At 39.8% G+C, this 16,671-nt stretch overlaps 2 protein-coding genes and 1 pseudogene across 2 annotated transcripts; all 3 read left to right on the top strand.

Moving 5' to 3' along the window:
- The first annotated feature begins 2,405 nt into the window (after positions 1-2,405).
- Positions 2,406-3,282, top strand: LOC120291659 (S-norcoclaurine synthase 1-like). Its single transcript, XM_039309324.1, has 2 exons — positions 2,406-2,650; positions 2,838-3,282. The coding sequence occupies exons 1-2, from the start codon at positions 2,406-2,408 to the stop codon at positions 3,280-3,282; spliced, it is 690 nt and encodes a 229-aa protein (XP_039165258.1).
- A 4,010-nt stretch (positions 3,283-7,292) lies between these two features.
- Positions 7,293-8,844, top strand: LOC104439070 (protein SRG1). Its single transcript, XM_039309323.1, has 3 exons — positions 7,293-7,556; positions 8,445-8,692; positions 8,793-8,844. Exons 1-3 carry the CDS (start codon positions 7,308-7,310, stop codon positions 8,842-8,844), a joined length of 549 nt encoding a protein of 182 aa, XP_039165257.1. The 5' UTR covers positions 7,293-7,307.
- A 273-nt stretch (positions 8,845-9,117) lies between these two features.
- LOC120291658 lies at positions 9,118-12,856 on the top strand (annotated as a pseudogene).
- The last annotated feature ends 3,815 nt before the right edge of the window (positions 12,857-16,671 follow it).

Genomic DNA, 16,671 nt, shown 5'->3' with positions numbered 1-16,671 from the left:
AAACCGGGTCGACGATACGGAAAATGAACGGAAATTCAGATTGGCCGATTTGAAGAGACTTTGACATCGGGTGCAAGTGAATCGGTGAATGGAAGTCGTTTGGGCTTTTTCCGATTTCAAATTGGACCTCAATTGAATTTATTCGTCCAGAAAATTAGATACCGAAAAAAATCAAATGGAAGTTGGTTTCAAGAAAATTCGTGGGATTAAAGGACCGTTTTCAATTGGATTTCGAATGTTGTATAGCTTCAATCCAGCTTTCATCAATTAAAGCTTATTATATACTTTTGGGTTCTTTTTCATAAATAAGAGCCACAGCGCTAGACTCTTCATGCTTTTTGGATCTTGTATGGATTCTTTCATCAATATTACCAATGATGAGTTCTTTGGGATGACTAGACTTGTGCTTCCAGTTGCTGGTTGGTCGACTCCAGATCTGAACTTCTTCTTCGATTGATTCTTCAATATTCGTTCATTGTTATCCTTTTATAGTCCGAGCTGCCGGGAAGTAGACTTTGTAGAGTCTCGGAGTAGGTTCAAATTCTTTAGGTTGAGTTTGGATCGATTGATTTTGTAGAGTCTTGAAATTTGACATTCATTGACTCTTCCACAGACTGAGTCTTCTTGTTGTATACTCTGTAAGCTTTGCTGGATGTTGAATATCCAAGGAAGATTCATTCGTCTGATTTTTCTTCAAATTTACCAATTCGATCATTTGCTTTTTTCAAGACAAAACATTTGTAATCAAATACACGAAAATAAGAAACAATTGGCTTTTTCCTTTGAACAACTCATAGGGGGTTTTCTCCAGAATAGGTCTTAAGAATATTCTGTTAATAATATAACAAGCTGTAGAAACTGCTTCAGCTAAAAAACGAGAAGAAATATTGCTTTCAATTAAAAGAGTTCTAGCCATTTCTTGCAAAGATCTATTCTTCATTTCCACAACTCCATTCTGTTTGGGAGTGTATGGAGAGGAGAACATATGCTGAAATCCAGATTCATCACAAAATTTTGTAAAATCATGATTTTCAAATTCACCTCCAGGATCTGTTCTTATACTCGAGATAACATACCATTTTTCATTTTGAACCTTTTTAGCAAACTTTTCAAAGTAAGAGAAGGTTTCAGACTTGCCAAGAAATATACCCAAGTGAATCGTGAGTAATCATCCACAATTACCATGCAGTATTTCTTACCTCCAATGCTTTGCGTTCTGGTTGGTCCAAAAAGATCCATATGCAGAAGCTGCAGTACACGGTTAGTGGAAACTTGATTTATTGGTTTAAAGGAATTTCTTACCTGTTTTCCCAATATACATGGTGTACATAGATCAGACTTTTGATATGATAAATTGGGTAGACCACGAACAAGCTTCTTTGCTGAGATTTTGGCTATTTGCTTCATATTGACGTGCCCAAGCTTTCTGTGCCATAAGTTTGCTTCGTCTTGGATTGAGATTAGACATTGTGATTCATCTGGTTTTACATCCAAGAGGTAGATATTTCCATGTCTTCGACCCATGAATGACTGAGTAGAATCTTTACTAATTCCATAACATATTCCCTCTTGAAAGTTGATTTTGAAACCAGTATCACATAGCTGACTAGTACCGAGCAAATTGTAATTGAGCCCTTCCACTAAGGAAACATTGCTGATTTTGAGATTTCCAATCTTTACAGTTCCAAATCCCACAATTTTTTCCTTTGCTGTTTCCTCCAAAAGAGACTTTTCTACCATTTACTCGAACAAGCTTTATGAAGTAATTTCAGTCTCCCCGTCATGTGTCTTGAGCATCCACTATCCATATACCATTTTACCTTTTTCTTGATAGTGACCTGCATTTAAAAAAGAAACTCAAACCTTCTTTGGTACCCATATTTTCTTGGGTCCATTAGTGTTAGTATGGTATGCGGTTTTTGCCCATACCTTTTTAACAGGTTTCCAAATCATAGGACATTCTTTTTCAAAATGATCTGCACTGTTGCATTTTGAGCATATGAGAGCATTGCGACCTACTGGTTTTACAAAGATTATTTTAAAATGATTTTTGTAAGCATCTCTTGTGGGTCTTTGTTTGATTCTTTCCTTCACCTCAGGAAAATCAATTAAAGGAATGGTTTCAGCAATCATTCCCAAACCAGATTTATTAAAATAAGGTCTTTGAACAGAGAGAATTTTTTCTAGTTTCTCAGATTTTTGTACGACACGAACCATTGTCATTGAAAAATAGAAGGATCACGATAGTATCTCCATGGGAATGGGGTTTAATTTGGAAAAGCATAAGATTGTGATTTGCGGTGCATTGGAATAATTGAATATTAAATCACCTTTTATTTAACAGCTTAAGCTATTAAAATAGTCGGTTGTAGCCATACAAAATTTGACATGGTGAATGTGCGTTAATGAACCATGGAGTGTTGGATGAAGGGATGAGGATGATGAAGGAGAACGTGCAAGGGTTCTTCGATCTGCCCCACCACGAGAAGCAAAAGTCAGCCCAGAAACCCGGAAGTCTCGAAGGTTACGGGCAGGCTTTCGTCACCTCTCACGACCGGAAGCTGCAGTGGAACGACGCGATCTTCCTCAAATGCCATCCTGCTCATGCGAGAAATCTCGATCTGTGGCCAAAAAATCCCCCGGAATTCAGGTCATTCGGTTTCCATCCTTTCCGTTTATGTCATGTTTGTGCACTTCGAGGTGGCTAAATTAAACAAATGTTAATTGTGAATGCTTAGTCGATCGGGATAGCACTTTGGAGAAATACATCGAAGATATGAGGAAGCTGGTAGCGGAAGTAGTGAAGTATATTGGAATGGCGTTGGGGATTCATGAAGGCGGATTGGATCTGTTGACGAAAAGTTTCGGAGAAGGGAAATACGAGGTCGGGATGAATTACTACCCAGCATGCCCGTAACCCGAGAGAGCAATAGGCTGTTGCCACATGCCGACATCTCGGGGATCACCCCCGTTGACGGAGTGTGGCGACATCCACGCCTTCGGGTCCTTAGCAAGGACAACTGCTGGGTCACGGTTCCACCCGTTCCCGGCGGCATCGTCGTGAATTTAGGTCAAATCATGGAGGTTTACAGCAATGGCACGCACAGAGCGCCGAATCACAGAGCACTGGTGAACAAAGAGAAGGAGAGGGTGTCCATAGCAACCTTTTGCTATCCCGCCCGTCTGTTCGGCCGGACCTTCTCCCGGCTCCTCGCAGCCACCGGACTCCCCCTATCTACCAAAACCCTCTCGAACTCGGAGAATTCCTGCGGTGCTTCTTAAGCCACAAGCTTGATGATGCGGTTCCTTTCATCGACACTCTCAAGCTGTAGACACCGAACCGATGTGTTCGTCCTTTTCATCTTCTTCTTGTACTTGTGAGTCGTGAAGATGCTTTCGGGTTGCTCTCCCTATCCTGGCATTTCAATAAGACGGTAGAAGTTTCAGCTTGCAGGAGGATCTGAGTGAGGAGCTGAATTCCCGTCGGGAAGACGCGGCTCTAGGAAGCATTTCGGTGGCCTTTTCCGGTCTTCAATCTTAATCTGTAAACATCTTTGCATATCTATGTTAACATTAACTTTCATTTCGCTGATTTCATGAGAAGTGCATGTGTGAACGCCGCGCAGAACTCAACATTTTTCAAAATAGCTACCTCCAACTACAGATGTAGCCACTTTTGTTCATTATGTCTAACACGAGGCGAAAGTGCTAATTAAATAAAAAAAATCGATGTTTTCATGACTTGTGCATCTATATTGTATTATCTATTGGAAAAAATAACCATTTGAAATAAAATGAAAATAATATGATTGGTGCTAATTAAATCACAGTTGCGCAAACGTGCTTAGCACGCCTATTAATTAATAATCGCACATCCGCACGCTGGTATTGTGGGTCCCACACTCCAACCTTTTCTTTGAACAGACTAGAAAGCTCATACTTATAAAATGACATATCTCCTCCCAACTTTCCTATGTGAGACAATGAAAAATCACATTTTGTTTGTTTTACAAACAAACAACCAACATTATCTTTGTGTCTGCATTCCACATTCTCCTTGGAAATCTACATGATGTCGTTAGAGTAGGAGATGATTTGATTCTAATCATTCTAATTGCAAGTTAATTGATCTGGTCAATTCATAAGATAAGATATTCGGAATATAGAACATGAAAAGTTATTTTGATTTGATTTTGATTATTCTAATAGAGAGAGCCCGCCGGTTTGTGTCCGCTACAATTGAAAAAAGGGAGAGGGGGCGTCCTCGAACTCAAGTCCTTATTTGAAATTTCCCAAAATCAAATGAAATTTTAATTTAATCAAATCATGTAAGTCCATCCTAATTAAGTTGTCAAATGAGGTTGTTGTAGGACGCGAATGATAACTATTTTATTCCGGCCCTATTTCTAGTTAGAAATATATTTTTTGATTTCTATTCTCTAGAGGAATTTCTAAACAAAAATATATGTTTGATTATGATATGAAATTTCTATTCCTTGAATAGAAATTAATTTAATATATCTTCCGAGATATCTCTCCCTCTAGGGCGACGGTGTGATGAGCTTGCATATGGCAAGTGGGCGGCCGACGGTGGCAAGGGCGGCGATAAGAAGATTTTGTTTTTTTTTAATTTCTGTTTTTAGAATAGAAAATTACATAATTCCTACTTCTTATTTTTGTTCCTAACCTATTTTTGGGTTATATATTTGTCTCGAAATTGAAAAAAAAAAAATTGCGCAACTAAATGGATATCTGTTTCAAACTATAAAAAAAAAGAAGAAGAAGAAACTTATCCCTCAATCTACAATAGTTAACTGGATTGTCAAATAGGCTCACAACTATGGTAAAATTAGGGCTGTTAAAAACCTAACTGAAAACCGAATCGAACCAAAAAGCTTGTTTTTTTTTTTGTTCGATTTTCCTTAAAAATCGATTTTTTTTAATTAATTTGGTTTTTATCGATTCGGTTAACTAAACCAAATGGATAAAAAAATCATTTAAGTTTTTCTTTTATTCTTTAAAATTGTTTTTTATTTATTTTTGATTTGATTTGATTTGATTTGATTTTTTTTCCTTTTCGTTTTTTTTTATCCTTCTTCATTGGCTGGTCACCAACCACGGTGGCAACTAGTGACCGGCCGAGGTGAGCTGGAGCCTCGTTATAGGTCGGCAAGACCAAGCTTGCCCGATGCCGGCGAACTCGAGCCCCACCACATTCGTCCCGGCTAGGCGGGGCTTGAGCCTTGCATAGCTCTCGGCATTGGGCGAGCTTGACCTTGCTTGATCACAACAAGCTGGTTGCCGGCTACTACCATGTCTAGCGACCAGCCAATGAAGAAGAAAAATAATAAAAAGAAAGAAAAAAAAAAAAAGAAAAGAAAAAGAATAAAAATAATTAAAAATAATTAAAAATTAATTTTTTTAAATAAAAATTTATTAAAAGGGGTGCATGTAAGGAAAAAAAAAAAAAACAAAGCAAAAATAAAAGTAAAAACCGAAAACCCGAATTGAATCAAACCGAACTAAATCGGGATTTCAGTTCGGTTTGGTTTCGGTTCGAATTGGATTTCGGTTCGGTTCAATAAATTTCTTTACCGATTCGGTTTGGTTCGGTTTAATTTTTTGAAAAATCGAACCGAAACGAACCATTTACACCCTAGTGGCAATGCATTAAATATTTCTTGGATTTAAATAACCTGTATGGTGAGTGATTGGTGTAACGTCTCTTTACAAAGAAAAAGAAAAGTACATGATTCGAACCCAACGCATGTGGTTTGTAGGAAAGTCAACGGTTACGAAGAACTGACAAATACCCATGTGATCATTGAAACATATATTCGAAAAAAGGATATATTCACTAAAAGTCTTAAAACTTGTTATGAAAGTGTAATTGAGTTCTAAAATTTATAAAAAAATATAATTAAGTTTTAAAACTCGTCAAATTAGTGCAATTGAGTATTTCCGTTAATTTCGTCCAATTAGAATAACAAAAAATGCTAATGTATTTTTTTTTAATATTTCCCCTCTCCTACATGGCAATGACATGGCTAAGACATGTAACACTAGGCTAAAATGATGTTGTTTTGAATATAATTCTAATTTTTTAATCATAAGATTAAATTAATAAAATAGGAAATATTAAAAAAACACAAAAAGAGTAAAGGCAAGGACGGAGGCCCTTGCCGCTAGCCACCTAGTTGTCGAAAAGGGCTGGTGGGGGCTTGACAAGGGTCGAACGGGGTTCTTTGGAGCCTTGGCCAGGGTTGATAGGTGAGGGTCGCAACCTTTCACCCAAATCTAAAGCCCTTGCCCAGCTATGGTGGCCCTCGATGAAGGTTGCCAACCCTTGGCAAGGATTGCTAGCCCTTGGAATGGTCCGCGACCCTCGCCAAGGGCCACCATAGTTGCGCAAGAGTTGACGACCCTCACCTACGGATGGTGAGGGTCACGGGCCCTGGCCAAGGCCCCGGTGACCCCCGGTGGTCCTTGTTGAGCCCTTGCCGGCCCTTGTCGACGATGAGGCCGATGGCCGTAAGGGCCTCTGCCCTTGCCTAGAGCATATATATATATATTGTCTTTTGAAATACTTATTTTATTTTATTAATATTTCGGTTAAATAAATTAGAATTTAATCTACCTCATTGTTACTTATGAGAGAGAAAGTACTAAGAAAAACCACGTCAGCATTTTTCGATAATCTAAATTGACCGAGTCAACCGAAAGATTTGATTGTACAAATTTGACAAATTTTAAGATTTGATTGCACTTTTTATAAGTTTCTAAATTTTTTTAATTTATGATAAGTTTTAGAACTTTCAATGTATATGTCCTAAAAAAAAAAAAAGTGTACACTTTGTTTCCCAGTTGGCGCTCAAAGTCAACCTTGTTGTGCTTGGCCGAACGCTAAAGTCAACGGCTAAGAGGACACGCTGCTGACATTTCTTCTATAAAACAGTACTTTGCGCCAATTCATCCCATAAAAAAAATAAATAAACAACGTCTGTAATCAAATTCCATACCGTAGTCCACATTCAATGCCTCGTTTCCTAGGTTGGCGCGCAAAATCAACATTGTTGTGCTTGGCCGAAATGCTTAAGTGAAGAGCTAAGAGAAGACGCTGCTGACATTTCTTCTATACAACAGCACTTTGCGACATTTCTTCCCATCGAATTGTGACTAGTCGCGGTAGAATACTCTTAAAAAATTTGACTATCCTTTCGTTTGGTGGGCGATCGGCATTATATAGTTGAGTGAAGAACTGAGGCGGAAGAGATCAGACGGCAGAGGGAACAGAGAAAGAGGCAAAGATGCAGGGGAAGGGCGTGACCTTGAACTGCACGCTGCCGGTGCCGAGCGTGCAGGAGCTGGTGAGGCAGCAGCGGCCGGACGCTCTGCCCCCGAGGTACCTCCGTGATGACATGGTGGTGGCTGATCACCATCGCGAGTCATTGCAGGACTTGCCTCGCATCGACCTGGGGAAGCTGATGGACCTTGCTTCCCGATCCACTGAGCTCCGAAACCTTGACTCTGCCTGTCGTGAATGGGGTCTTTTCTTGGTGCGGTTTCGACTTGATCATAAGCTTAAATACATGTAGTCTTCTGTCTATTGATGTTGCAATACCTGCTCTTTTTCCTGCATAATCTCTCTCAAACTAAAGGACTTATTTTACTAGTGGGACAGTAAAATACCCGATCATAGGTCCTCCGCTTGTAGTCACCACCCCATCGCCGGTGGGGTGGTGGCAATGGCCATAGCGACCCTTGCCCAGATCCGGGATAGGGTCACCGCCTTCTCTCGTTCGGCAAGTGCCGGCAACCTTGCTGGCCATCACGGCCACCCCACCAATGATGGAGCGGTGGCCACGGGTGGAAGGTTTGCTTTTCTGTTCCTTTAAATTTCATCTTTTAAAATTTTTAATCTAATTTTATTAAAATGTAGGTTAATATAATTAGTGATTGAAGAAATAGAAGAAATCTTTTTCTTTTCTTTTTGTATTGCGTCTTAAATAAAAGAAAGGGTTAGTCACTTTTTCAGCTTTGACCGATAGATATCAAAAGGGTAGCACTCCGTATTTTGGGCGAAATAAAAGATATGTCGATCGAGCGTAAACGTAACAAATACAAAGAAGGGGCATTGTTCGCCTAGTAGCGCCACCGAAACACCACTTCCCAACCGACTTGCACGTGTTAAACATGCAGTCGGCATTTATCGCTCAAGGATAGCGTTATGAAAACCTTATATTCGCGATGAGCTGGACGAGAAGAAACTCTCATGTTCGGTTCTGAGCATATTTTATTTCATAACAATTAAGGGCAATATAATCCTTACGTAAGGGCCATTCCATAAATCTTTACTGAATGTGATATTGGATGGGTTCCTTTATTTAGAGCTTCCATTTGATTTCTCAAATTTTTTGCTCATGTGAATGGGGTTGTATGTGCAGTTGGTGAACCATGGAGTGTCGGATGAAGGGATGAGGATGACGAAGGAGAACGTGCGAGGTTTCTTCGAACTGCCCCACCATGAGAAGCAGAAGTCAGCCCAGAGGCCCGGAAGTCTCGAAGGTTACGGGCAGGCTTTCGTGACCTACCACGAGCAGAAGCTGGACTGGAACGACATGATCTTCCTCAAATGCCATCCTCCGCATGCGAGAAATCTCGATCTATGGCCACGAAATCCACCCGAATTCAGGTCATACGGCTTCCATTCTTTTCGATTACGTTATGTCTATGCATTTCTAGTTAGCTGAATTAAGCAGATGTTGATTGCGAATGCTTAATCGATCGATCAGGATGGCACTGGAGAAATACGGCGAAGATATGAGGAAACCGGCGAGGTGGTAGCGAAGTATATTGGAATGGCGTTGGGAATTCATGAAGAGGAACTGGACTGTTGGCGAAAAGTTTCGGCGAAGGGTCGTGCCAGTCGGGATGACTTACTACCCGGCGTGCCCGGAACCCGAGAGAGCAGAGGCATGACGCCGCATGCGACGCCACGGGGATCACCCCGTTGACGGAGTGCGGCAACGTCGCTGGCCTTCAGGTCCTTAGAAAGGACAACTGCCGGGTCACGCTTCCGCCTGTTCCGGCACCATCGTCGTGAATTTAGGCCAAATCATGGAGGTTTACAGCAATGGCACGTATAGAGCACCCGATCACAGAGTGGTGGTGAACAAAGAGAAGGAGAGGGTGTCCATAGCAACCTTTTGCAATCCCAGCCCGTCTCTTCCGGTTGGACCTTCTCCACACTCCTCGCAGCCACCGGGCTCCCCCTATCTTCCAAACCCTCTCCAGCTCAAGAATTTATGCAGCGCTTCTATAGCCGCAAGCTTCTTGATGCGGTTCCTTTCATTGACAGCCTCAAGCTGTAGACGCTGAACTGATGTGTTCATCCTTTTCATCTTCTTCTTGGATCGTGAGTCGTGAAGATGCTTTGAGGTTGCTCCCCCTATCCTGACATTTCAATAAGACAGTAGAAGTTTCAGATTGCAGGAGGATCTGAGTGAGGAGCTGAATTCCCATTGGGAACACGCCGCTCTAGGAAGCGCTTCCGTGGCCTTCTCTGGTCTTCAATCTTAATCTGTGAACTTCTTTGCGTCTCTAGGTTAATATTAAATTTCATTTCGCTGTTTTCAACATTTCGTTGATTATATCTACCACGTCATCCGTAGGTCAAATCTATATTGTATTATCTTCGTCGTCTGCATTCTACGTTCTCCTCAGAAGTCTACGTGATGTTGTCGCCGGAGGGAGAGACGGTCAGCTTGTTTTCATACGTGCACTAGCGTAATAGCCCCAATTGACATTCCTCTTCATTTTCGGAACCAAATTATAAAAAATGAAAAATTACATCCCACCGCAATGTTGCCGGGAGAACACAGTTTGGCATCCTCGCCTTTCCAACGAATTGGTGGCGAGTCGCTGGTGATGTTGGCGCTATGGCAGGTCAGGCGATGGCAAAGGTGGTTTTTTCGGGGCGAAAATGCATTTTCCATTTCATTTAAGTAGATAAAGTGAAGGAACAATCCAAATGGGCTTCAACACACAAAACATCCAAAAGGGGCGTGGCGCGCGCGCGCTGCAAACCCAGCATTGAGGAAGAGCTCCGTGATATCTTGCTTTAGCGATCTAATCCGCTGCTTTATTTTGGGACCTAGAGCAGTGGGCTAAACATAAAAAAGTCATACAAGAAAGCGTGGCCCGACAATCTTTGGCAAGTACTTCCAACATCCCAAGGAGTTTGGTCTTCACACGTGACTGACTGAACTAAAGAAAAATCGTCAGACTCCAGTTCCACAGAGACTTCTCTGCCCATGTTCTCTCTTCTCCAATCTTTCATAAAGCGCAAGCCTTCAAGCAGCGCAAGGGCTTCCGCATGAAGAGGCGATTGAGCCCGAATTAGACAAGCGAATCCTCCCGTGAGCTTCCCTGAGGCGTCTTGGCACACACCGGCGATTGCATAGTTTTTTTATTTATTTATTGGTCGAAGGTGATTGCACACTTAGTAGAGCCAAAAATGAAGGCTGCGTCCGGGGCTGGTTGCTGTTCTTGTAGCTTAGGCGCGTTTAGTAACGTTTTTATTCGGATGAATAATTTTGAATAGAAATAGTATTTTGTTTTCTATTCCCGGAAAAACTTATGAGTATAAGAACGCGCTTGGTAACTGCACAAAAATTTCTACTCCCAAGAAAGAACCGCGTTTGGTAAAATTATATAATTTTGTTGTTTCTTTTAGTTTTATAATATTTTTATTATATTAACTTGATTTCTTGAAGTTCTCAGACCGTTGGAAGTCAACTATCAGTCACAAATGATAATTAGTCCAAAAAGTCCTTAACAAAATTCTGTCATCACAGGTATAACAAGCCACTCTAGGCATCTGTTCGAGCCGTCACTAATGGAACTCTGTGGGCTCTGAAGAGAGAAGATTTTCGAGAGATTCTTATGTCAGAATTTACCAATCTGTCATCATTGAAGTTGCTTAGGTCTGTGGATCTTCTATCGAGGTTAACCATATTGTAGCTTAGTCATGTTGCAGATTCTCTTTCTGAAGTCTCCTTCTCTGATGGGCAAACAATATTTGATATGGTAAAGATTGCTTTTGTTGCAGACTTATGTTCATCATGGCTGTGTCTGCTCTCTTCGTATGTCTCTGCTAAACTTCTTTTGTAGAATGAAGGTCCATCCGGGCTATATATCGTCCAGAAGGGACTAGTGAAGATCACTCTCAACCCTGAGATGATTAAGGGTCCTAATATCTGCAGTCTCAAATGTGATTATGTAGAGGATGAGGATAATCGAGAGAGCAGTCCAAAGATATCATTGGAGAAGAATGAAGCAAGTTATTTTGGTGAATGGGTGCTTCTTGGTGAAGAAGTTGGTTCAGTTAGTGCAGTTGCCATTGGTGATGTCAAATGTGCCATTTTGGCGAAGGAAAAGTTTGACTCTGTGGTGGGTCCTCTTGCAAAACTATCTCAGGATTATCAGAAGTGAGTTGTGAAATTATATTCGGCTGTCATATCTTGTTTTGGAAGTTCACTGATTCATATTAAATGAAAGGGGCATAACTTCTACGGGATAGAAACTGTCAATTTGAATTTATATATATCTTTATTTGTCTGATAAAATTCACTCCTTTTTCTGACAGTTGATATTCAATGATTCAGGGAAAGGGATCATACTCCAGACTTCATCAATGACACTACTGAAAATACCCATGTTTCTGCCTTAGATAAAGTTGACCTCTCTAGCTTGGTATGGAAATTGCTCCTCTCCTAAAAAAAGTTAAGTAATTGATAGAAATTGTTTCTTAGATTATTCTTTTTTATCTATGTAGGAGTGGAAGAAGTGCTTGTACTCTACTGACTGCGGTGAGCTTGGGCTTGTACTTCTAAATGAATCAGGTTAGTGTGTTTGTCTACATTATGTCACGACTTCACTCTTTGGCTCTAGATGGCCCATGTCTTTAGTGTTGGTTTCCACTTTGTCCAGATTGACCAATATATGAGATCTTGAAAATTTTCATTAATGACATTGTGTAAACTTAAAAGTAACTGATAATTTTATCTTGTTCCAGAAAGTTTGCTTAGTTTAAAAAGATTTTCGAAGCAGAAGGTCAAACAACTTGGAAAGGAAGGACGAGTGTTAAGGGAAAAGAATTTGATGAAGAATATAAGCCCTTCAGCTTGTGTGCCACAAGTTTTATGCACTTTTGCTGATAGAAGAGAAGCTGGCATACTGCTAAATACCTGTCTTGCGTGTCCTTTGGCTTCGATACTACACACACCACTAGATGATCCATCTGCAAGGTTCTGCGCTCCATTGTAAATGCCTTGGAAGTGCTCCACAAGGTTGGCCGTTTCTTTAAAAACACCAGCTTCTATATTTTTATTTACTTCTTTCATATCCTAATTTGTTTATTGAAGTTGTCAAATATCATTTTCACTGTACTTTCTGTCTAATTTCAGAACGGTGTTCTCTACAGAGCTGTGTCTCCTGATGTTCTAATGCTGGACCAATCAGGATATATACAGGTTAGTGTTGTCAGCAAGTTTTTCTGGGGAAATTTTGCTCTTAAATTACCGGCTGAAGATAATCTCATGTTCTTTCATTAAAGGAGTGGTTTTGGAATTTTATTGCATTTTCGCATAGGTGGTAGACTTCAGATTTGGGAAGAAGTTGTCTGGTGAGAGAGCATTTACCATATGTGGAATGACGGACTATTTAGCACCAGAAGTTGTCCAGGGAAGAGGCCATGGTTTCCCTGCCGATTGGTACATACTTAACTTATATTAGGTCTTCAATAGATGCTCAATCTGGCCTGATAATCGGAATTTTGTGAAGAAGCCTCTTTTGATTTGGTTTTATTTGAATATTATTGATGCTTGTTGCGAACAATAGCACTCTACTCTTGCTGTTACTCAACTGAACCTCGCAGTGTTCGTGCCTGATGTGACACTGGGACTCTCTGGGCTGCCTAGTCTTGGATTTGGTATGCTTGTCCCACGTCGTTTTATTTGTTCAAAAGTTCATAATGGTCACAGTGGCATGGTGATTGCACAATGGAAGATGTCTCCAAGCTATCAAGTTATTCGACCAAAAAGAAAAAGCTATCAAATTGAGCAGGATAGTTCAAATCTGAATACTACATACTTCATCCGATAAAATTTATAGCAGAATGATACCTTGATCTAATGAAGCTATAGGCAAATGTTTTGGCAAATTTAGTTCTATTGGCAATGAATTAAGTTATGATGGTGATTGCAGAACTCGAATGAGGAAGAGATTTCTCTTGATCTGTAGTTAAGGGAGGAAATATACAATTTGCACAGTTCTATTGCTGTGATATCCTGCCTTTCAGTCATGATTTCAATTGGATAAGTTGGGCTTTTCATCGGCACGATTATAGTTTTTTTCTCGGAGTTGGCCATTCATGAGATAACCGAGACCTATCAGTGAAGCCGTTAAGGGATTTTGAATGCAATAGACTTGATGATTCGGTCAGAATCGACCGCTCGACCGTGCTAGTTTGCAAGGGTCATTGCGACACAATTAAAAATCGATCGAGATGGGGGATAGGTTGATTCGACTGAGATAGTGATCAAAGTGTGGGTGATTCCACCTGATTGCAAAATTCTCTTCGAACGACACTAAACCGATTTTCTACTGTTTTGGGTACCCTTTGTTCGTATTTGAAATCTTGAGATTTTCACAGCTACTGAGAGTTTTCAATGTGTCGAATGGGTTCATTGTGGTTTGAAGAAAATCGACCATGGGTCAATTGCACTAAAAATTCTTGAGAGCTACCCGGTAGGTAAAGTTACACTAAAAGTGCGTTTGATTGAAAATAACTGCGAATTTGAATTTGATTTCAGAAATTTGAAGTTCTGTCGTGTCATGAGTCATTCTGAGAACGTTAACTCACCTTTTGATGAAATTCCGGTGCGTTCGGGATTTTTACGGAAAACCGGGTCGACGATACGGAAAATGAACGGAAATTCAGATTGGCCGATTTGAAGAGACTTTTGACATCCGGTGCAAGTGAATCGGTGAATGGAAGTCGTTTGGGCTTTTTCCGATTTCAAATTGGACCTCAATTGAATTTATTCGTCAGAAAATTAGATACCGAGAAAAAAATCAAATGGAAGTTGGTTTCGAAGAAAATTCGTGGGATTAAAGGACCGTTTTCAATTGGATTTCGAATGTTGTATAGCTTCAATCCAGCTTTCATCAATTAAAGCTTATTCTATACTTTTGGGTTCTTTTTCATAAATAAGAGCCACAGCGCTAGACTCTTCATGCTTTTTGGATCTTGTATGGATTCTTTCATCAATATTACCAATGATGAGTTCTTTGGGATGACTAGACTTGTGCTTCCAGTTGCTGGTTGGTCTGACAGACTGCTGAACTTCTTCTTCAGTTGATTCTTCAATATTCGTTCATTGTTATCCTTTTATAGTCTGAGCTGCTTCAGGGGAAGTAGACTTTGTAGAGTCTGGAGTAGGTTCAAATTCTTTAGGTTGAGTTTGGATCGATTGATTTTGTAGAGTCTTGAAATTTGACATTCATTGACTCTTCCACAGACTGAGTCTTCTTGTTGTATACTCTGTAAGCTTTGCTGGATGTTGAATATCCAAGGAAGATTCATTCGTCTGATTTTTCTTCAAATTTACCAATTCGATCATTTGCTTTTTTCAAGACAAAACATTTGTAATCAAATACACGAAAATAAGAAACAATTGGCTTTTTCCTTTGAACAACTCATAGGGGTTTTCTCGAATAGGTCTTAAGAATATTCTGTTAATAATATAACAAGCTGTAGAAACTGCTTCAGCTAAAAAACGAGAAGAAATATTGCTTTCAATTAAAAGAGTTCTAGCCATTTCTTGCAAAGATCTATTCTTCATTTCCACAACTCCATTCTGTTTGGGAGTGTATGGAGAGGAGAACATATGCTGAAATCCAGATTCATCACAAAATTTAGCAAAGTCTTGATTTTCAAACTCACCTCCATGTCTGTTCGTATGCTTGAAATAACATACCCTTTCTCATTCTGTACTTTCTCGACAAACTTAGTAAAATGAGGGAAGGTTTCAAACTTACTTGCCAAAAAGTAGACCTAAGTAAATTGTGAATAATCATCCACTATTACTAGGTAATATCTCTTTCCACCAATGCTTTGAGTTCTAGTTGGTCCAAAGATATCCATATGTAGGAGCCGCAGCACACGATTAGTGGAAACTTGACTTATTAGTTTGAAAGAATTTCTTGATAGTGTTAGTACGAACACCTAGAGGGGGTGAATATGTGTAAAAACAAATTTTACGAGACTTAACAACTTAATTCGACTTTTATGAAAACCGAAGACTTAAGATATAGAAGATTTGCAATAATATATAAGACTGCGAATTAAGTAAAGAGATAAGGAAAGAGAATTATATCACGGAGTTTATATTGGTTTGGCTTAAACGAAGTCTACTCTCACTCACCGACAGTCCACCGACTGGATTTCACTATGAATCAAAAGAGATGTTACAGTTGCATGTCCTTGATTCCATAGTGTAGAGACTTTACTACACTTCCTCAAGGTCTCACAAGTATCTAGACACTCTTTTGAATGTAAGTTTACGCTCAACAAATGAACTAGTAAAGAACAATGAGCTTCGTACTTTGAAATTCTTCTATCCCGCACTCACTCAAATAACGAGAACGTCTTCCTTATATACTCCTCCATGCCTTCATAACTGTTGGCACCTTCCAAATGAGTTCTTCCAATTTACCCGTTGGATAGAATCAATTAGGAAGATCTGGAGTCACTTAAGGAAAATGAAGATAGCCCACCAATCCTGCTTGCCCATACAATCAGGATATAGGTTTCCATAAGTAGAACTTTCCAAGTATACTTTGCCAATCACCAGATCCATATTACTCGAATCATTTGCAATACAAATAGTGGATCTTACGATGCTATCTCCAGCAGTGAGATAATCTTCAACCAATCGAATCAAATCCTTAAAGATATACTCTCATCTGAATAAGACTTCTTTGTTGGTCTAAGAACCGTCAATGAGGGTAGATTTTAAATCTTGAGTTTGGCGGTCTTCAAAGTTTGATGGAAGGAAACGTTTTGTCAACTTCAAAACAGATAATGAAGTTTCCTCCAACATTTCTAACATGTTTCCCCAATACACATAGTGTGCATAAGTCAGATTTTTGGTACTTCAGGTTGGGTAGTCCACGAACAAGCTTCTTTGAAGAGATCTTAGTAATTTGCTTCATGTTGATATGGCCAAGCTTTCGATGCCAAAGATTTTCTTCATCTTGAATTGAAATTAGACATTGAGATCTTTCTGGATTGATATCTAAAAGATAGATATCCCATGTCTTCGCCCAAGAAGGATTGTAAAAGATCTTCACTAGTTCCCGAAGATATTATTTCTTGAAAATTGATCTTGAATCTAGTGTCGCATAATTGGCTGATGCTGAGCAAGTTGTAGTTGAGTCCTTCCACTAAGGAGATGTTGTTGATTGTGAGACTTCCAATTTTTAAAGTTCCACATCCAACAATTTTTCCCTTTGCTATTTCTGCCAAAAGAGACTTTTCCACCAATTACTTGCTTAAGTTTAATAAAGCAACTTGAATCTCCAGTTACATGCCTTGAACAGACACTA

This window comes from Eucalyptus grandis, chromosome 3, assembly GCF_016545825.1.
Source record: "Eucalyptus grandis isolate ANBG69807.140 chromosome 3, ASM1654582v1, whole genome shotgun sequence".
In the NCBI taxonomy this organism is placed as follows: Eukaryota; Viridiplantae; Streptophyta; class Magnoliopsida; order Myrtales; family Myrtaceae; genus Eucalyptus; species Eucalyptus grandis.
Note: the sequence above shows the minus strand (reverse complement) of the source record. Positions and strands in the feature narration are given on the sequence as shown.